The sequence below is a fragment of the Nycticebus coucang genome, chromosome 20, assembly GCF_027406575.1.
Source record: "Nycticebus coucang isolate mNycCou1 chromosome 20, mNycCou1.pri, whole genome shotgun sequence".
NCBI lineage: Eukaryota > Metazoa > Chordata > Mammalia > Primates > Lorisidae > Nycticebus > Nycticebus coucang.
This window is the reverse complement of record NC_069799.1, coordinates 12,858,904-12,881,230: the sequence shown is the minus strand read 5'-3', so window position 1 is coordinate 12,881,230 and position 22,327 is coordinate 12,858,904. Positions and strand designations below refer to the sequence as shown.

Genomic DNA, 22,327 nt, shown 5'->3' with positions numbered 1-22,327 from the left:
TCGATACTCACCATCCCACTCAGCCCCTGGGACGAGATCGGGCTGGCCCCAATCTTCCCTCAACTGCAACTGCCGGAGGACCTGGCAGCAACTGTAGTCCCAGCTAAGAGGGAAACTGAGGCAAGAGAATCGCTTAAATCCAAGAGTTTGAGGTTGCTGTGAGCTGTGACACCATAGTACTCTACTGACAGCAACATAATGAGACTTTGTCTCAATAAATAAATAAATAAATTCTTTAGCAACACAGTGAGACCCCTTCTGAAAAGAAAAAGTTTAATATCTCCCATTTCCAATAGCATGCACCCTTGAAGATTGGTACTATTTTTATACAACTTGTAGCAGCAATAGTACTGCCTTTAGAAGCAAAGAAGAGCTTGATATTTCCAAAGGAAGGAAGAACATGTTGTAAATATGGTGTGAATTACTAAAATAATAAGTACACGTTTGGGATTAAGGTATACCATCATTTAAATATAGGGTGATAAAAATAGATAGTAACCTCATTTACTTCTTACATAATATGTAAATTCAGCATTGTATTTTGTAACTTTTTTATATATAACAGTTCAGAAAGTGAAACAGTGAGGAGAGGAACTTGAGAAAGATGACAGAATAAGGAATCTCCCACTCATATCCCCCATAGCATGATGTGACAGCCAGACCCAAACAAAGCAGCATTTATAGGAGTTTTGGAATCCATGTCAGAGTTTGTGACAACCTGGTAAAACCCAAGATCAAGGAGGAACATTTTAAAAGGACAGGTCAATTCGGTGCCTGTAGCTCAATAGTTAGGATGCCAGCCACATATACCGGGGTTGGTAGGTTCAAACTTGGCCGGGGCCTGCTAAACAACAATGACGACCACAAAAAAAAAAAAAAAAAATAACTGGGCATTGTGACTAGCACCTATAGTCCCAGCTACTTGGAAGGCTGGGGCAAGAGAATCGCTTAAGCCCAAGAGTTTGAGGTTGCTGTGAGTTGTGACACCATAGCACTCTACTAAGAGCAACATAGTGAGACTCTATCTCTAAAAAAAAAAAAAAAAAAAAGAACAGGCCTAAGGCCAAGTGGCAGATTTGCCATTACTAGTCCTAGCAACAAAATACAAAATGACCACAATCTACTGTACAAGTAGCGAAAGCCCATTTGAACTTGGTTCTATCACTAGTACCATCTGCCAAGATACACAAGAAAAATCATATCCACCTGTGTCTCAGAAGACAGGCTTGCTAGCCTCAACATCAGTCACATTGTGAATCTAAAAACTTTCCATTTACCCCAGCTCGAGTGTGTCAGCTAGTCTACAAGAGTCTTCTTGACTCCAAAACCTCAAGCAACTCATGCTATGGACCCAGAGGCAGATGTGAATTCTTTTCTCCTAGTTGTGTATACCACAGCAGCCCTATATATCAGTTTCAGCCTGTCTCAGCCATCATCAGGGGTCATTCCTACCCACCCAGGAACTTATGCAAAACTGAGAGCACTCCTTAACCCAGAAGGAGCCATGCTTTGTCCACATCCATTGTAACAGTGCTTCATCTGCAGAAACTGCAGTTCCTTGTCTCAGCACCAATCCTCCTAATCAAGATCCTGAAAAAAATCAGTCTTCTCAGGAGATAGCCAGAATCCACAATAGTTTGATTGCTTGATAATAATTCTACCAAGCATGAAACCTACTGCAGACCCAGTAACAGTCATATGACTTAACTCCAAACGTACTAACTATAATGTCAGAAAAAAATCTCATCAGTTTAGGAATGATGAGAAATTAGAAAAGGTGTTTACCTCCCAAAATTTGTTTCTACTGTCAGGAAGAAGAGTTTGTTTCTCCAAATTCAGAGAAAGACACCTAAGACAATTCAGATAAAAGAGTCAGGCAGATATCTTTTCTTTATTTATTATTCCTTTTTGAGTCAGAGTCTCACTACCTCGCTCTGGGTAGCATGCTATGGCCTCACCAAAACTCACACAACCTCAGAGTCTTTGACTCATGTGATCCTCTTCCCTTAGCCTCTTGAGTAGCTGGGACCACAGGCGGCTGCCATGATGACTGACTAGTCTTTTCTATTTTAGTAGAGACAGGGTCTTTCTCTTGCTCAGGCTGGTCTTGAACTCCTAAGTTCAAACAATCCACCCATCTGGGCCTCCTAGACTGCTAGAATTACAGGCATAAGCCACTGTGCCTAGCTCAGGTAGATATCATAACCAATAAAAAAAAATTAATCACACTTATGAAATCATCTTCAAAGAAATGAAGATCTAAAAGCTAACTGACAAAGGATTCAACTCAGTAAAATACAAAGAACACATGTAGATAACTTGAAAAAATATAAAACAATGCATACACAAAATGAGAATTTTAGTAGAGAAATAAAGAACTGAACAGAAGTCCTAGAACTGAAGTATTTAATGGCAGAATTAAAAAAAGGTAATAGAAAACTTTCAGAAAAGACTAAATTATTCAGAATTAAAATGTAGTAGACTCAAAGACAAGTCACTTGAAAACAGCTAATTATAAAGATAATACATGAAAGAGCAAAGAAAGCATATGGGTCTCATAGTACATCATTAAGTGAAAAAATATGTGTATTTTTTTTTATTTTAGATGTAGAGGAAAGAAAAAAATATTTAAAAATATAATGTTTTTTTGGGGGGGAAGGAAAAGCAGAGAGAGGGAAGGAGGGAGAGGGGTGGGGCCTTGATGTGTGCCACACCTTCTGGGGGTAAGAGATGACTGCAAGAGGGACTTTACCTAACAAATGCAATCAGTATAACCTGGCTTATTGTACCCTCAATGAATCCCCAACAATAATAATAAAAAAAAAATAGTCCCCAAATCTAGGAAAACAAGTTGGCATCCAATTTCCCAAATCTCAAAACACCTGAAGCAAGAAGAACACAATGAGCATTGTGCCAGGACACAGTATAATTGGAAAACTGCAAAGACAAAGTGAGAATTGTGAAAGCAGCAAGAAATCGCAGATTCTTTTTTTTTTATTATTAGTATTAGATCATAGCTGTGTACATTAATGCGATCATGGGGCACCATACACTGGTTTTATAAACAGTTCAACACATTTTCATCAGAGATCGCAGATTCTTCACATTCAAGGAAACTTTTATAAGATTATCAGATTTTTTTCACAAAAACTTGGTGGGCCAGATAGAAGTAACACTAATATATTCAAAGTGTTAAAGGAAGAAAAATAAACTCTGAGAAATAGGAAGATTACATTTGACAAAGCTGTCCTTCAGAACTGAAGAAAAGATCAAGATTTTCACATACAAAAAAGGTTGAGGGAATTCATCACTACTACACTTGTCTTATAAGAAATGCTGAAAGTAATTCTTCAACATGAAATGATGTAATATGAACAATATTAAAACACATACAACTATAAATCTCACTGGAAGCACTAAATACAAAGTGAAATCAAGATAATCTAATATTGTGATGATGGTGCGTAAATCATCTTTACCTCTAATATAAAAGCTATTAAAAATAAAGATAGTGGTGGCTCCTGTGGCTCAAAGAGTAGGGCGCCAACCCCATATACGGGGGTGCGGGTCAAGCCCAGCCCTGGCCAAAACTGCAAAAATAAATAAATAAAAATAGCTAAAATAGTTTGTTGGTGGATACACAATATAGAAAGTTATAAAATAGAACATAAATAGCATAAAATACATGGAAGGGAAAATTTTAATGAGTTTTTATGCATGAAAGTTAAATTGTTAATCATATTCAGCTACACTGTTATAGGTGTAAAATGCTCTATACAAGTCTTACGATAACCACTAGAAAAATCACTGTAGTACATAAACAAAATAAAGAGGGAGTATTCAAAGCATATACCACCAACAAAAACAAATCAAAAAAGTAAAAAAAAAGCATAAATAAACCACAAAATGAATTTAAAAGCCAAAATTACAACAGAAAGTCCTTTTCTAACCATAATTACATGCAAAGGGACTGTTATACACTGATTGCTACCTCCTAAATGTGTTAAAATTTATTTACCATTATGAGAAATTAAGAGGAGGTACCTTTAAAAAATGATTAGGCCAAGAGGGCAAAATAAACAAATGACCTTTTTTTTATTTTTTTTATTAAATCATAACTGTATACATTGATACGATCATGGGGCATCATACACTCGCTTCATAGACCATTTGACACATTTTTATCACAATGGTTAACATAGTCTTTCCGGCGTTATCTCAGTTACTGTGCCAAAACATTTACATTCTACATTTACCAAGTTTCGCAAATACCCCTGTAAGATGCACCACAGGTGTGATCCCACCGATCCCCCTCTCTCTACCCACCACCCCCCACCTCCCTATTTGGGGCTCTCAAATGAAAGACTTTTTTTTTTAAATCATAAAAGTGCGTTAGTCATCATGAGCATAGGTCTGTTGGTGAGGCATCTCTGTATAGTGCACACTCTCCCTCTCCTTGAGTTCTTATGAATCTTATGTTGCAACTAAAAGGCCTTCATCAGATGCCAATATCATGCATTTGGCCTGCCCAGCAGCCAGAATTATGAGCCAAATGAACTTTAATTCTTCCTAAGTTACCCAGTCTGTGGTATTCTGTAATAGTAGCAGAAAATGGGATAAAACAGAGTAGATAAATTTTTCAAAAAACTTAAATACAATAAAATGCTGCTCACAATAGACTCACTTATGATATAAGAATGAATGGCGTAAGAGTGAAAGAACGGAAAAGAAGGTTCCATAGAAATTATGAAGAAAAAAGAGTAGGGGTGGTTATACTTATATTTAACAAACTAGGCTTTTAGACAAAATCTAACAAAAATTAGTAGTTCACTATACAATAGCAAGAAGTTTATTTGTGAAGAGGATATACAATTAAACATATACATGCATGCAACACTGAAGTTTCTAAATACATAAAGTGAACATTAACAGAACTGTAGGGAGAAATAAAAACATAATAATAAAAGGAGATTTTACTACCCTACTAAAAACATTCATATGGAAAACTAATAAAGAGTGTACTCATAGGCTCAGTGCCATAGCACAGTGGTTACGGCACCAGCCACATACACCGAGACTGACGGGTTCAAAACGGGCCTGGGCCAGCTAAACAATGACAACTGCAACAAAAAATAGCCAGGCGTTGTGGCGGGTGCCTATAATCCCAGCTACTTGGGAGGCTGAGGCAAGAGAATCGCTTAAGCCCAAGAGTTTGAGGTTGCTGTGAGCTGTGACGTGACAGCACTCTACCAAGAGAGACATAGTGAGACTCTGTCTTAAAATAAAAGAGTGCACTCATAAAATCAAGTGGCCCTAACAGACATATATAGTAACATTCCATCCAACAGTATCAGAATACGTATTCTTCTCAGGAACACATGGAGTATTCTCCAAGATAGAACATACATTGGGACACACAAAAAAAACTTTCCAATTTTTTATATCAAGTTTTTCTTTCTGATCACAGTGGTATAGTATGAAACTAGAAATCAGGCTTGGCGCTCACAGCACAGTGGTTATGGTGCCAGCCACATAGGCCAAGGGTGGCAGGTTCGAACACGGCCATCTAGACAACAATGACAGCTGCAAAAACAAAAAAAATAGCTGGGCATTGTGGCAGGCACCTGTAGGCCCAGCTACCTGGGAGGCTGAAGCAAGAGAATTGCTTAAGCCCAAGAGTCTAAGGTTGCTGTGAGCTGTGACGCTACAGCACTCTATCAAAGACGACATAGTGAGACTCTGTCTCAAAAAAAAATAGGCATCTTTAGGGTAGAGCTAAATTTTCAAAACAAAATGAAAAGACAGGAGGTAAAGGTCAGGCAGGACCTAAGCCAACCAGACCAGCCATGTCATGTCTGCACTAGCCTTGCAGACTCTATCTTATCCTTACTACATGTGCTTTCATTTCCCCTAGTTTCTTTCACTCTTTCATATCCTCTTTTTTACACTAGAAGATTAAATAAAGCATATACTTCTATATTCCAGCCTTGACCTAGAGAAAGTCTTTTCTCATACAAGGAATACTTACTGAGCTTTCCATCCTCAGATCTGGACAGTAAAAACATGCCTCTAGGGGCGGCGCCTGTGGCTCAGTCAGTAAGGTGCCGGCCCCATATACCGAGGGTGACGGGTTCAAACCCGGCCCTGGCCAAACTGCAACCAAAAATAGCCGGGCGTTGTGGCGGGTGCCTGTAGTCCCAGCTACTCAGGAGGCTGAGGCAAGACAATCACTTAAGCCCAGGAGTTGGAGGTTGCTGTGAGCTGTGTGAGGCCACGGCATTCTACCGAGGGCCATAAAGTGAGACCCTGTCTCTACAAAAAAACAAAACAAAAAACGTGCCTCTATATAACTAATGGGTCAGCAAAGAAATCCAAAAAAGTATTTTAAGACAAATGAAATTATAAAAACCACAAGTAAAACTTCTGCCATGCAACTAAAGTACTAAGACAGGTTTATTATACTATGTAAAGGTTTGGCATTTAGAGAAAAGCAAAGAACTTAAATAAACAAACTAACTTTAATCCCTAAGGAACTTAAAGAGGAAGAACAAAATCATTCTCATGTTCACATAATGAATAATAAAGATTAGAGCAAAAACAAATTAAAGAAAGGCTAGAACGACAATAGAAAAGATCAAAGTAAGTAACAGTTGACAGCCCCTGTAGAATATTTAGAAAACATTTGACATTTGTGAATCCCATGCTGTTTTTTCTTTTTTTTCTTTTTCTGAGACAGTCTCAAGGTGTCACCCTGGATGGAATGCCGTGGTGTCCTAGCTAACAGCAAACTCCAACTCTTGGGCTCAAACAATCCTCTTGCCTCAGTTTTTCTATTTTTAGTAGAGACAGGGTCTCACTCTTGCTCAGGCTGGTCTCGAACCTATGAGCACAAGCAGTCCTCGGCCTACCTCGGCCTCCCAGAATGCTAAGATTACAGGCGTGAGCCATCGTACCCGGCACCATGCTTCATTTGTAAACATGAGTGAATCAAAAATAAAAAGGAATTCAATTTTAAGATATAGTCAACAATATTTTATGTCACTGAATTTCTAGAATCACCATTAACTTGCAAGTCACCTCAACAAAGAAGAGAAATATCAAGCTCAAGCATAAAGGTTATTTTACATCAACCCTCAATTATTTTTCTGAAAGCAGGAATCTGAAACTCATTCATACAAAGCACAAGCTCCCAAGAGACATTCTACAAAGGAAATAAATATTTTGTGTATATTAAATATTCCAGAGGTCAATTATTCTCACCCAGAAAGACCAGGTTGCTGTAGTTCTCTAACATCACTTCCCTATACAAATTCTGTTGAGCAGGGTCCAGGTATTTCCACTCCTCTGGAGAGAATTCTATGGCCACATCCCTGAGTTCCAACAGTACCTGAAATAGAAATAAGTGAATACATAAGTGTTGACCATGTGGTCAATGGCAGAGCTCACAACTGAGAGAGTTGTGGGACCACTCCAAAAAAGCAAAAATTCACTTTATTGAAATTCCTGAAGGTGAGACTTCTGAAAGGCACAGATGCTCTACTCCAAGAGATTTTAGAGGAAAACTTTCCAAAAATGGCAAGAGATACTGAAATTCACGTAGCAGAGAGTTTTAGAACCTCATTATGACTCAATCCAAATAAGACATCCCCTAGACACACTGTAATTAACTTCACCAAAGTTAATGATAGAGAAAATCCTGTAAGCAGCCAGACGTAAGAAAATCATAACCCAGCTAAACTGAGTTTCATTTATGATAAAGTCAAATACTTTAATGAGATTCACACGTTGAAGAAATTTTCCCTAACTAAACCAGCTCTTCAAAATATTCTCAGACCAACCAGAATCCACAGAGAATTCAAACATATTAGCAAGAAAAGAACAAGTGATCCCATCTTAGGGCGGGCAAGGGACTTGAAGAGAAACTCCTCTGAAGAAGAAAGGAGGATGGCCTATAGACACATGAAAAAATGCTCATCATCCTTAATTATCAGAGAAATGCAAATCAAAACTACTTTAAGATACCATCTAACTCCAGTAAGATCAGCCCACATCACAAAATCCCCAAACCACAGATGTTGGCGGGGACGTGGAGAAAAGGGAAAACTTCCGCACTGCTGGTGGGAATGCAAACTAATACGTTCCCTTTGGAAAGATGTTTGGAGATCACTTAGGGATCTAAAAATAGACCTGCCATTCGATCCTGCAATTCCTTTACTAGGTATATATATAGAAAACCAAAAATCACTTTATAACAAAGATATTTGTACCAGAATATTTATTGCAGCCCAATTCATAATTGCTAAGTCATGGAAAAAGCCCAAGTGCCCATCAAGCCATGAATGGATTAATAAATTGTGGTGTATGGAATATTATGCAGCCTTAAAAAATGGAGACTTTACCTCTTTTATGTTTACAAGGATGGAGCTAGAGCATATTCTTCTTAGCAAAGTATCTCAAGAATGGAAGAAAAAGTATCCAATGTACTCAGCCCTACTGTGAAACCAACATATACGCGCTCACACTTCTATTATGAAAGCTATAACCCAACTGCAGCCCAAGATAAAGGGGAAAGAGGAGGGAGAGGGGAGGGGAGCAAAGAGGAAGGGAGGAGGAAGGGTGGAGGGAGGATCACTGGTGGGACCACACCTATGGCACATTTTATAAGGGTACATATTAAATCTACTAAGTGTAGAATATAAATGTCTTAACACAATATCTAAGAAAATGCAGTGAAAGCTATGTTAACCAGTTTGATGAAAGTATTTCAAACTGTATTTAAAACCAACATATTGGCTAGATGCCTGTAGCTCAAGCAGCTAAGGCACCAGCCACATACACCAGAGCTGGCAGGTTCATATCCAGCCTGGGCCTGCCAAACAACAATGACAGCTACAACCAAAAAATAGCCAGGCATTATGGCAGGAGCCTGTAGTCCCAGCTACTTGGGAGACTGAAGCAAGAGAATCACTTAAGCCCGCGAGTTGGAAGTTGCTGTGAACTGTGATGCCATAGGCACTCTACCCAGGGTGACAGCTTTAGGCTCCGTCTCAAAAAAAAAAAAAAACCAGCACATTGTACCCCACAATTGTATTCATGTATACAGCTATGATTTAATTTTAAAAAAATGCAAAAAAAAAAAAAAAAAAACTAGTCAGGTTATGGTGGCTTATGCCTGTAATCCTAGCACTCTGGGAGGCCAAGGCAGGACAATCCCTTGAGCTCAGCCAGAATGACATCCCAAGACCCCATCTCTACTAAAAATAGGGGGTGATGCCTATAATCCTAGCACTCTAGGAAGCCGGGGCAGGTGGGTTGCTTGAGCTCACAAGTTCAAGACCAGCTTGAGCAAAAGTGAGACTCCATCTCTACCAAAAATAGAAAAACTGAGGCAAGAAGATCACTTGAGCTTAAGAGTTATAGGTTGCTGTGAGCTATGATACTACAGTACTCTATCCAGGGTGACCCTCTAGATCACTGTCTAAAAAAAAAAAAAAATGAGAGAAAGAAAATACAATTTCAGACGACATCAATTTTGCTAATCTGCAGATACAAAGACAGGAAGACTTTTCAGATTATAGGGAAGAATATAAGAACAGATTTCTATAAACATGAAAGGTAAAGAATAAAAAGTGTAAAAGTGAAGTGGTGTGTAAGACACAAGTGGATTTATGCCAATTATTTGTTGTTGAGTCTTATTAGCATAAAATTTTGTTCATTTCATATTTACAAATACAATAATCTTATATGGCTATCTCACTTCTGGGTACTAAATATTAAAGCATAAAATGTAGAAGAGAAATTTTTCTAAAGGGAGAAAGCCATTGGTCTAATCGGAGTGTAGTGAGCACTGTGTACAGGCAAGATTATGAATTTGCTGGTAGGTGTGTGTGTAATATTTGGTAGAAAATAATACGTGGGTTGTATTTTGAATAATTTATGTATGCTAGTCAGGATTATAAAAAATAAATGGGTAAAGTAAAAATGATGGCAATGGGTGACAATTTTGACAATTGAAAAAAAGAATGCTGGGCGGCGCCTGTGGCTCAAGGAGTAGGGCGCTGGTCCCATATGCTGGAGGTGGCGGGTTCAAACCCAGCCCCGGCCAAAAACAACAAAAAAAAAGAATGCTGATGATGTGAAGTTTACTGATTTTTCTTCATAGTATAGAAACTATGAGGGCTAAGCAGAAAGTATCCAGCCATGCAGTATGAAAAATACTATTAACAATGGCTGGATAGTTTCTGCCCAGGCCTCCAATGTTTCCTCCCTGACATCAGTTGAGTGTACCACTTAAGTTACAATTGAAAACGACCTTGATTTTCATGCTGGTACTGGAATCTCAGCCAGCACCTTCCTTCTCTTCTTTTATATTTTCACACTCCCAGACAGCAGGGAGAAGCCATTGCCCTGATCACCTGTCACTGGACTTTCATCCACACACAGTGATGCTCCTCACTGTACTGATTTTTCTTTTTTTTTTTTGAGACAAGAGTCTCACTTTGTTGCCCTCCATAGAGTGCCATACCGTCAGAGCTCACAGCAACCTCAAACTCTTGAGCTCAAGAGATTCTCTTGCCTCAGCCTCCCAAGTAGCTAGGACTCCAAGTGCCTGCCACAATGTCTGGCTATTTTTAGAGGCTGGGTCTCACTCTGGCTCAGGCTGGTCTCCAAACCATGAGCTCAGGCAATCTACCTGCCTTGGCCTCTCAGAGTGCTAGGATTACAGGCATTAGCCACTGTGCCCCGTCCACTGTACTGATTTTGTTTTTTTCCAGGTCTGTTTGGACCATTGAATTTTCAGAATGACTTAAAATTTAAATCATTTCTTTCTCTATGAACAGGGTGATGATGGGCTACTCCAGCTGCACCACTTGCCTCCTGAGCATGTTCTAGGCTTTCACCACCAGACCTGGTACCACATGATTGCTGAGCAGTTTTTTTTTTGTTGTTGTTTGTTTGTTTTGTTTTTTTGAGACAGAGTTTCATTATGTTGCCCTCTGTAGAGTGATCTGGTGTCACAGCTCATAGCAAACTCAAACTCTTGGGCTTAAGTGATTCTCTTGCCTCAGCCTCCCAAGTAGCTGGGACTACAGGCGCCCAGCTATTTTTTGGTTGCAGTTGTCATTATTGTTTAATCAGCCTGAACCCGCCAGCCTGTGGCTGGTGCCCCACCCACTGAGCTACAGATGCCACCTAAATATATTTTTAAATCTCTCCAATCACGGGGTAGCGCCCATAACTCAGTGGGTAGGGTACCAGCCACATACACCCACGCTGGCCGGTTCGAACCCTGCCCGGGCCAGCTAAAACAAACACCTGTAGTCTCAGCTACTTGAGGCTGAGGCAAGAGAATCACTTAAAACCCAAGAGTTTGAGGTTGCTGTGATCTGTGATGCCACTGCACTCTACCGAGGGTGACATAATGAGACTCTGTTTCCAAAAAAATAAATAAAAATAAAATAGAATAATTGAGGCAAGAGGATTGCTTGAGCCTAAGAGTTGGAGGTTACTGTGAGCTATGACATCAAGCACTCTACTGAGGGTGACAGAGTCTCACTTTATATATATAAAATACACTTTACATGTTTTTGTCTTTTTATAGTTCCTCAGTCTGTCCTGCAGTAGCTACCTGAGCTTCAACACCATAGCTTCTTCCACTGGAACCCAGACCAATCTTTGGATTCTCAATAAACACTCCTCACTCCCCACCCCACCCCCCAGCTACATCATCAGCAATGTGATATTCACCCTGACAACATCCAGGGATGTCTTCCATGTAGGAGTTATAGTTCTCACGTACCCAGACAGTGATATTTTGTCCAGGCATCAGAAGTGCTCCTGGCACCTTCACAGCTCTACCCTCTCCCTAAGAGTTTCCCCAGAAAAAAGGGCCTCCTAGATTATGTTCCTGATGCTGTTACTTTTTTTTTTTTCCGAGACAGAGCCAACTCTTGGGCTTAAGCGATTCTCTTGCCTCAGCCTCCCAAGTAGCTGGGACTACAGCGCCAGCCACAATGCCCAGCTATTTTTTGGTTGTAGTTGTCATTGTTTGGCAGGCCCAGGCTGGATATGAACCTGCCAGCTCTGGTGTATGTGGCTGGCGCCTTAGCCGCTTGAGCTACAGGCGCCAAGCCAAGGTGAGTTTCTTTGTAGTCATGTTCTGGGTAAATTCAATCATACAGTCTACTGTACCTGCTATAAATGTACAATCAAGTCGTCCTGAGCATCCAGGGTATAATGGTCAAAATCTATGCAGCTGTTAAGTCTTTTGGTGCCTACTGGTTCTAATAAAAGAATAACCAATATTCTGCAAAATATGCAATGGAAGTCCCATCAATTTGAAAAACAGCTATAAATACTTTTTTCTGAAAGTGATTATTTTTTCAAAGGTTAAATTATTAAATTATCAAAGAATGTGCTATCCGATTCAATAAAAATATACAGAATTTTACTTTTAATAGTCTACGTGTCACAGCGTCGCAGCGCGTGGGCGGCCATGACAGAGCCAGCGAAAGCTCCGCAGCGCTCCGCAGCCCGCAGCAGCCGCCGCCTGGCCACAGCCAGGCCGAAGAGTGCCGCGGTGGGCACGCAACCTGTGAGGGCGGCTGGAGCGGCACCAAATGTCCTGTCAGGCAATCCAGGGCGCCGCGGACCCACGCCGTGATGATGCCGATAAGGGGTCTTCCTATGTTGCCCTGGCTGGATTAATCCTTATACTGCATCCTTCCCAGTAGCTGGGACCGTAGATGATATTAACCGTTCTCTTAAGCAACAACGAACAGATTTTAACAGAAGTTCCTATAACACCAGAAACAACCTGTCAAGATGTTGTAGAATTTTGCAAGGAACCTGGAGAAGGCAGTTGCCATTTAGCTTAAGTGTGGAGGGGAAATGAGCGCCCCATACCCTTTGATCACATGATGTATGAACATCTGCAGAAGTGGGGGCCACACAGGGAAGAAGTGAAATTTTTCCTTCCACATGAGGACTCACCAACAAATAGCAATGAGCAAGTTGGCCATCAGACCCAAGAGCAACGAACTCAGAGAAATATTATAAATGTACCTGGAGAAAAACGCACTGAAAATGGGGTTGGGAATCCACCTGTTGAACTCACCCTGTCAGAACTCCAAGATATGGCAGCTAGGCAGCAACAACAAATTGAAAATCAGCAACAGATGTTGGTTGCCAAGGAACAGCGTTTACATTTTCTAAAGCAACAGGAGTGCTGTCAGGAGCAATCTATTTCTGAAAATGGAAAGCTTCAGAAATTGAAAGAACAAGTTGAAGCCCAGGAAAAAAAGCTGAAGAAAATCTGTGCCATGAGAGGACAAGTTGACTACAGCAAAATCATGAATGGCAATCTGTGTGCTAAAATAGAGCAGTTCAGTGCCATGTTCCAGGTGAAGCAGCAGGAAGTAAATAGAGCGGTTCAGTGCCATGTTCCAGAAGAAGCAGGAAGTGCAGACTGCAATTTTAAGAGTGGATCAGCTGAGACAGCAGTTGGAAGATTTAAAAAAAGGAAAACTGAATGGGTTCCAGTCTTACAATGGCAAGTTGACAGGACCAGCAGCCGTGGAGCTAAAAAGACTATACCAAGAGCTACAGATTCGTAACCACCTTAAGCAAGAACAGAATTCAAAACTCCAGCAGCAGAAGGAACTCCTAAATAAACGGAACATGGAAGTGGCTATGATGGACAAGCGAATCAGTGAGCTCTGTGAACGTCTTTATGGGAAAAAGATCCAGCTGAACCGTGTGAATGGCACATCGTCACCACAGTCACCCCTGAGCACATCTGGCAGGGTCGCTGCTGTGGGGCCTTACATGCAAGGTTCCTAGTACCGGAAATTATCCTGTCCCAGGAGACCCCATAAAGCCCCAGTCTCTCACTATTGCTTCAAATGCCACCCATGGAAGATCCAAATCCGCTAATGATGAAAACTGGCCAACATTAAAACAGAATTCTAGCTCTTCAGTGAAACTAACACAGATGGCCAGTGCAGACTGGAAGGAGCTGAGTGTGGAGGGAGCTCTCAGGCCAGGCACCATCTCAAGCCAGCCTTTGCCCTTCTCAGCATTAGGAGCCACGGAGAAGCCAGGCATTGAGATTGGTAAAGTACCTCCCATCCCTAGTGGGGGCAAGCAGCTTCCCCCAAGCTATGGGACATATCCAAGTCCTACGCCTTTGGGTCCAGGGTCAACAAGTTCTCTAGAGCGGAAGAAAGAAGGAAGCTTGCCCAGACCTGGTGCAGGCCTGCCAAGTCACCAAAAGCCCACTCCACTGCCCTCGGCAGCCAGCGCACCTCAGCCAGGCTCCTTACAACAGATTCAGCAGAGGATTTCTGTGCCACCAAGTCCTATCTACCCGCCAGTGGGGCCACCTGCATTTCCAGCTGGAGACGGCAAACCTTAACTCCCACTGACAGTGGCCATTAGGCCCTTTCTGGCTGATAAAGGGTCAAGGCCACAGTCCCCTAGGAAAGGCCCTCAGACAGTAAATTCAAGCTCCATATACTCTGTGTACCTCCAACAGGCCACACCACCTAAGAATTACCAGCCACTGGTGCATAGCACCTTGAATAAATCAGTTAAAGCAGTATATGGTAAACCCGTTTTACCGTTGGGTTCAACATCTCCATCACCATTACCATTTCTTCATGGGTCCCTGTCCACAAGCACGTCGCAGCCTCAGCAGTCTTTAGAATGTGCTGACAAAGAGGCCGAGCAGGATGGCCATGCCCCACCTACAGATGGCAGCACTGTGGAGAGCCTGCCACGGCTGCTCAGCCCCACCAAGCTCACACCCATCATGCACTCTCCACTGTGCTACCAGAGCGACGCTGACCTGGAGGCCCTCCGCAGGAAGCTGGCCAGTGCACCCCTGCCCCTGAAGAAGCGTAGCTCCATCACAGAGCCTGAGGGCCCTGGTGGGCCTAACATCCAGAAGCTGCTGTACCAGCGCTTCAATACCCTGGCTGGTGGCATGGAGGGCACCCCTTTCTATCAGCCCAGCCCCTCACAGGACTTCATAGGCACCTTGACCGATGTGGACAAAGGAAATACCAATGCCAATGGAAACCTGGAAGAGCCCACCCCTCTGCAGCCCACTGCCCCACTCTCTTGATGAGCCTGCCCCTTCATCAGATGCCAATGACAATAAGTTACCTTCCCCTGAGCCAGAGGAACTCATCTGTCCCCAAACCACTCACCAAACTATCCTACAGAGGATAATAACAACAACGTGGCCACAGTCCCTTCCACAGAACAGGTCTCAAGTCCTGTGGCTAAGGCACCATCGCCAGGGGAAGAGCATGTTTCTCCACCATCTCTTCCCCTTGTTGTACACCCTCCTGCAGCCTCCACGAGCAAAGAGACCAACCTGAAGAAGCCCAATTCTGAGAGAACAGAGCATGGCCTGAGGGTCCAGTTTAACCCCCTGGCGCTGCTCCTAGGTTCTTCTCTGGAGGGAGAGTTGACTTGGTGCAAAGGGTCATCCATGAGGTGGAGGATCCCAGCAAGCCCAATGATGAAGGGATCACCCCTTTGCACAATGCCGTCTGTGCTGACCACCATCACATCATGAAGTTCCTGCTAGACTTCGGGGTCAAAGTGAATGCTGCTGACAGTGATGGATGGACACCGCTGCATTGTGCTGCTTCCTGTAACAGTGTTCACCTCTTCAAACAGCTGGTAGAGAGTGACGCTGCCATTTTTGCCTCAACCATCAGAGACATTGAAACTGCTACAGACAAGTGTGAAGAGATGGAGGAAGGCTATATTCAGTGCTCATAGTTTCTGTATGGAGTGCAAGAGAAGCTGGGTGTGACGAAAAAAGGCGTGGTGTATGCTTTGTGGGACTATGAGCCCCAGAATAGTGACGAGCTGTCCTTCCATGAAGGGGATGCCCTTACCATCCTGAGGCGCAAGGATGAAAGTGAGACCGACTGGTGGTGGGCTCGCCTCGGTGACCGGGAGGGCTACGTGCCCAAAAACCTGCTGGGGTTGTATCCACGGATCAAACCCTGACAGTGAACACTTGCCTGAGCTTCCCTTTGAGCACTGCAATGTCTTGCCAGCCACTGAAGAGATTATTCTGAGTCCCCAGGAAAGCCGAAGCTAGAAACGGTTTTAATGGTGCTCACTTTAGCAGATGGCATCCACAATGTGAATCCCTGCAGTTCTGGGTGAGGCCCTTTTTCCAGTTTGCCTGTAACTGGGAGAGGTTACCTCCAAGAGGACTGAACTTTGCCAATTACTGGAAACCCAAATAAATACCCAGCTTTCAAAACTAACAAAAAAAATAGTCTATGTGTTTTTTGGATGTCTCCAAACCTTTATTTCTTTGATTTCTCTGATTTCTGTTAAAGTTTTGGAAATTTTGCTTTCACTTTTGTAGATTATCTATCTCACTGTTTCTAATTTTTTCACTTCTCTTGGTGTTACGCAATTTCACTTTTTTTTTCTTTTTGAGACAGTCTCACTTTGTCACCTTGGGTAGAGTGTCACAGCTTCATAGCTAACAGTAACCTCGAACTCTTGGGCTCAAGTGATTCTCTTGTCTCAGCCTCCCAAGTAGCTGTGACTATGGGCACCCGCCACGTGCAGCAATTTTTATCCGGGTCTCACTCTGACTCATGATGGTCTCGAACTTCTGAGCTCAGAAAATCCACCTGCCTCGGCCTCCCAGAGTGCTAGTATTACAGGGGTGAGCCACATTCCCCGGCCAATTTCACTATTCTTTTTATTGTTAAGTAGTTTTTCTCTCTTTTGACACAAATCCTGAATTCATGAATTTACTTATGGTTATTTTTAGAAATGTATAATTTATTGGTTTTTTGGTCGATGTATAATTTATTAGTTTTTTATCTTTCATTCATGGCTTATAGCAACCTCAAACTCCCCAACTAAAGCAATCCACCCCCCTCCACCAAACCCGCCAGCGTGGGTGTATGTGGCCAGTGCCCTACTCACTGAGCAACAGGCACTGCCAATCAGTCAGATTTTCTAAGAAAACTGTTTAACATTTTTTGTTCATTTATATATTACATACCAAAACATTTTACCTCTATAATGGCTTTAGTGTCACCTAATGTTATTATAAATATGTCGATGTAGCATAACTTTCTCTATAAATCATATTGTACTTATTATAAACTCTTAGGAAGTCTATATATATATGACTTAGAATATTATATTATAATAATATTGTACTTATTATAAACTCTTAGGAAGTCTATATATATATATGACTTAGAATACTAACACAGTGAGGCCAGAAAAGCAGCCCACAAGATAGTCTGAGATGCTAAGCTAAAGCAGTATAGTGAATGTAGTCTGCTGACTTTACATTCCCCACACATGCCCTTCCCCTATAATCATCTACTTAAGGTTCCACTATGATCATGAGGATGGTTACCTCAGAAGACTCTAAGAGGGCAGTCACACATAGACAATAGGTATTGTGCTATTGGTAAAGGTTACTTTGATGATATGACATTTTCCCTGATGATACTCTTACATTATTTTGCTAAAGTGAAAATCACTTTTCTGTTGTTTAAACATTTTGCACTGTTAGAATAGAGACCACACTGACGTTATTTCCTATCAAATGAACATTCTAGATTGGTTTCCTTGTATTTCATTGTAAAAGTTATATAAGAATTGTAATGTATATCTTATATTGTATAAAATATAAGAATTGTAACTGAGGCAGACCAGAATTGAGAAGCTACTCTCACTGTTCTCCAGGATCGCTGGCATTCTGACAAAGTTTCTAGGACCTAAAAACCTGTCTCTGCATATTGGCTGACAGTAACAGGCAGCTGGCCCCTCTTCATCTGGTAAAAACAGTATATGGACAAAATAATCATTTACCACTCTGATTACCAAATTTCCATTTGACCATACTATTCATTATTAAGCATATGTTCTTATTAAAATTTATTTTATTGTCCTATCTAAATATTGATGAAAATTAAGAGGAAGGCTCAGTATGTTCTCTCGATAAAATGGCAAGTACCACTATTTTTTTTAGGTTAAATAACACATTTTGGCGGCACCTGTAGCTCAGTCAGCAGGGCGCCAGCCACATACACCTAGGGTGGCGGGTTCAAACCCAGCCCATGCCTGCTAAGCAACAATGACAACTACAACCAAAAAATAGCCGGGTGTTGTGATAGGTGCCTGTAGTCCCAGCTACTTGGAAGGCTGAGGCAAGAGAATCACTTAAGCCCAAGAGTTTGAGGTTGCTGTGAGCTATGATGCCAAGGCACTCTACCGAGGGCCACGTAGTGAAACTCTGATTCAAAAAAATAAATAACACATTTTGCTAATATAAATAGTAAGTAGAGCAATTATAGTTATATGTTTCATCCTATAACAAAAATAATTTTAAAGATCATTCATAGATTAAACCAAAGGCTCCTTGTACATTTTACTGCCTGAACTTTCAGTGATAACTATTTAGAAAAACTTAGAAACACAGAATACTACAAATTTGAAATGAATATTTAGATAGGAAAAAAATTATCAAAGTTAATTCAAAAAGTAAAGTATATAGGCTTGGGGCCCGTAGCTCAGTGATTAGGGTGCCGCCTACATACACTGAGGCAGGTGGGTTTGAACCTGGTCCAGGCCTGCTCAACAACAATGACAACTGCAACAAAAAAATAGCCAGGTGTTGTGGCAGGCACCTATAGGCCCAGCTACTTGGGAGGCTGAGGCAAGAGAATTATGTAAGCCCAAGAGTTTGAGGTTGCTGTGAGCTGTGATGCCACAGCACTCTACCAAGGGCAACTCAGTGAGACTCTGTGTAAAAAAGAAAAAGAAAAAAAACTAAAATATAGACATACAACATGTAAAATGATAAAATTAATTAAAAATCTATCCACAGAGATAAGGCTAGAGCCACATTTCATAACTGGGAAATTCTACTAAATATTTAGTGAAGAATGGGCGGCGCCTGTGGCTCAGCGGGTAGGGCGCCGGCCCCATATGCCGAGGGTGGCGGGTTCAAACCCAGCCCCGGCCAAACTGCAACAAAAAAACTAGCTGGGCATTGTGGCGGGCACCTGTAGTCCCAGCTACTCGGGAGACTGAGGCAAGAGAATCGCCTAAGCCCAAGGATTTGGAGGTTGCTGTGAGCTGTGTGACACCACGGCACTCTACCAAGGGCGGTAAGGTGAGACTCTGTCTCTACAAAAAAAAAAAAAAAATATTTAGTGAAGAATGAATACCAACTCTTCAGAAAACTCTCCAAATGATAGAAGAACATTACTGGCAATGCCTTCCAACTCATTCTATAAGAATTCTATTACACTGATACTAAAGCCAGATAAAAACATTCAAGTAAAGAAGACTATGGAAGGCCAGGTGCAGTGGCTCACGTCTATAATCCTAGCACTCTAGAAGGTCAAGGCTGGTGGATTGCCTGAGTTCAGGGAGACCAGCTTGAGCAAAAGTGACACTCCATCTCTAAAAATATCCAGGCATTCTGGCAGGTGCTTGCAGTGCCCCCTACTTGGGAGGCTGAGGCAAGAGGATCACCTGAGTCCAAGAGTTTGAAAATGCTATGAGCTATGACACCACGGCACTCTACCAAGGGCAACAAAGTTAGGCTCTGTGTCAAAAGATAAAAGAAAAATAAAGAAGACAATGGAATAATATCCAGGGTGAATATTTAGACAAAAGCCACCAAAAAAAAACCTTAGCAAATTTAATCTAGCCATGTAAAAGAATTTTTGGTGTATCATTACCAAATTGGATTAATTCACAGATGCAACATTGACTTAACCTTCAAAAATCAATCAGTGCAATATACAAACCCAGAATAAAGAACAAAAAAAATAATTCTAATAGACACTGAAGAGTATTTGTCAAATCCAACACCTATTTATGATTCAACTTCCAGCAAACTACTAACACAAAGAAACCTTTTTAAACCTGGGAAAGGGACAATATAAAAACCTACAGGTAACATCATTAAAAAGGACTGGTCTTTGAAGTTTGGGAACAAAATCCTATTCATCATAGGACTAAAAATATTCTTCACAAAAATTATTAGATATAGGCTCGGCGCCTGTGGCTCAAGCGGCTAAGGTGCCAGCCACATACACCTGAGCTGGCGGGTTTGAATCCAGCCCAGGCCCGCCAAACAACGATGGCTGCAACCAAAAAATAGCCCGGCGTTGTGGCGGGCGCCTGTAGTCCCAGCTACTTGGGAGGCAGAGATAGGAGACTCGCTTGAGCCTAGGAGTTTGAGGTTGCTGTGAGCTATGATGCCATAGCACTCTAACCAGGGCAACAGCTGGAGGTTCTGTCTCAAAAAAAAAAAAAGGGCAGCGCCTGTGGCTCAAAGGAGTAGGGCGCTGACCTCATATGCCGGAGGTGTTGGGTTCAAGCCCCAGCCCAGGCCCCCCCCCCCAAAAAAATTATTAGATATAGTGAGGGATATTCAGGCTTTACTAGGGATGAGGTGGGCTCCCTGCCTGGTGCTCCCTAAACACATTGTCCCTACCTGGGAAGAAGGATAAAAGTGGGCAACCAGTCTAGGTGCTGCCCCATTTTGATTCTGCCTCAAGCAACTGCCACACCAGGGAGAGATGTGGCAGAAAAGTGCACAATAGGATTAGCAAAGTCACCTCGAGTAACAGAAGGGTAATTATCATGTACGTAACCATCCAGCAAAGTAATATCTTTATTTAGTGATGCTATCTAAACTAGAAGAAGGAGCCATTCCAAACACTACAAAAAAACACCCCACATTGTACCTCAGGCCTCTTGTTACACCCAACATAAGACCAATCATTCCTTGTTTGTGGTGAGGGTACCCTGCTCTTGTTCTATAAACCTATCTGGCTCTTCCCCAGTAAATCTCCTTTCTTGCTTACCTTGCTTTCAGTAAGGCTGGTCATTCTTGACACCAGAATCTGAGAACAGACAATTCCCCACCTAATGAAATCACATAAAAATAAATTAATTAAATATTCCAAAGAAGAAAAAAAGAAGTTGAATTGTATTTTTTTTTTAAGACAGAGTTTCACTGTCACCCTCATTAGAGTGCCATGGCATCACAGTGCACAGCAACCTCAAACTCTTGGGCTTAAGCGATTCTCTTCCCTCAGCCTCCCAAGTAGTTGGGACTACAGGCACCCGCCACAACAACTGGCTATTTTTTTTTTTTTTTTTTGAGGCAGAGTCTCAAGCTGTCCCCCTGGTAGTGTGCCATGGCAACATCATAGCTCAGAGTAACCTCCAACTTTTGGGCTCAAGTGATCCTCTTGCCTCAGTTTTTTGTGTTTTTTGTATTTTTTGTAGAGATGAGGTTTTGCTCTGGCTCAGGGTGGTCTGGAACCTGTGAGCTCAAGCAATCCACCCAACTAGGCCTCCCAAAGTGCTAGGATTACAGGCATGAACCACCGCACTCAATCTTGAATTATATTTTTAATCAAAGATGACATAAACTTGCATGTGTAAGTTTGTAAGAAATTCAGTACAACTCAGCAGAACAAATATGAGCTCAGCAGTGACAAGGTTCAAGACAAACACAAAAAAAATCAATTGTACTTTTACATACTACCAATGAGTTCCACTTGTTATAACATAAAAAGAAACATTTAGAAATAAACTTAACAAAATAAGTGCCAAGCTTTTCCACTAGTTTTTTGTTGGGTTTTTTTGGGGGAGGGGGGGGTAAGGAGGGGTTGTGACAGAGTCTCACAGTCACCCTGGGTACAGCGCTATGTTGTCATAACTCACAGCAAACTCAGAATCTTGGGTGTGCCCAATCCTCTTGCCTGAGCCTCCCAAGTAGCTGGGACTACAAGCACCTGTCACAACATCCAGCTACTTTTTTAATGTCTATTTTTAGTAGAGACTGGGTCTCACTCTTGCTCAGACTCGCCTTGAACTCCTGAGCTCAAGCAATCCACCAGCCTCCACCTCCCAGACCCAGAGTGCTAGGATTAAAGGTATGAGCCTCCACTCCTGGTCAACACTGATTTTTACTAATTTTTGATTAAAGAAATCAAAGAACTTAATAAATGGAAAGCTATCTAATGTTCAAGTAGAACAACATGTAGTATAGCTAAGATGTCAATACTCCAACGCTCCACAAATTGGAATGATCGAAGTTCAAATAACAAGACAATCACATTTGCATCTTTAAAACTATTTATTAAAGTAAATGGAATATAACAATTCACCTTATTCCTCAACCAATTTTGAATGCCTGTGTTGTATTTCTAAATAAATTAATCTGGAGAAAAAAAAAAAAAAAAAAAGACAATCAGACTGAACTAACACTAGTGCCCTAGGTTACTACCTA

General features: G+C 41.6%; 1 protein-coding gene and 1 pseudogene across 1 annotated transcript in view; one reads left to right on the top strand and one right to left on the bottom strand.

Moving 5' to 3' along the window:
• Positions 1-22,327, bottom strand: part of LOC128572453 (zinc finger protein 420-like) — a 48,462-nt gene that overhangs the window by 24,498 nt on the left and 1,637 nt on the right. The window contains exons 2-3 of the mRNA XM_053572515.1: positions 20,892-20,952; positions 7,261-7,387 (exon numbers count right to left, since the gene is read on the bottom strand). Coding sequence (XP_053428490.1) covers positions 7,261-7,387; positions 20,892-20,952 — 188 coding nt within the window. The remainder of the gene's footprint in view (positions 1-7,260; positions 7,388-20,891; positions 20,953-22,327) is intronic.
• On the top strand, positions 12,648-16,047 carry LOC128572390 (apoptosis-stimulating of p53 protein 1-like; annotated as a pseudogene).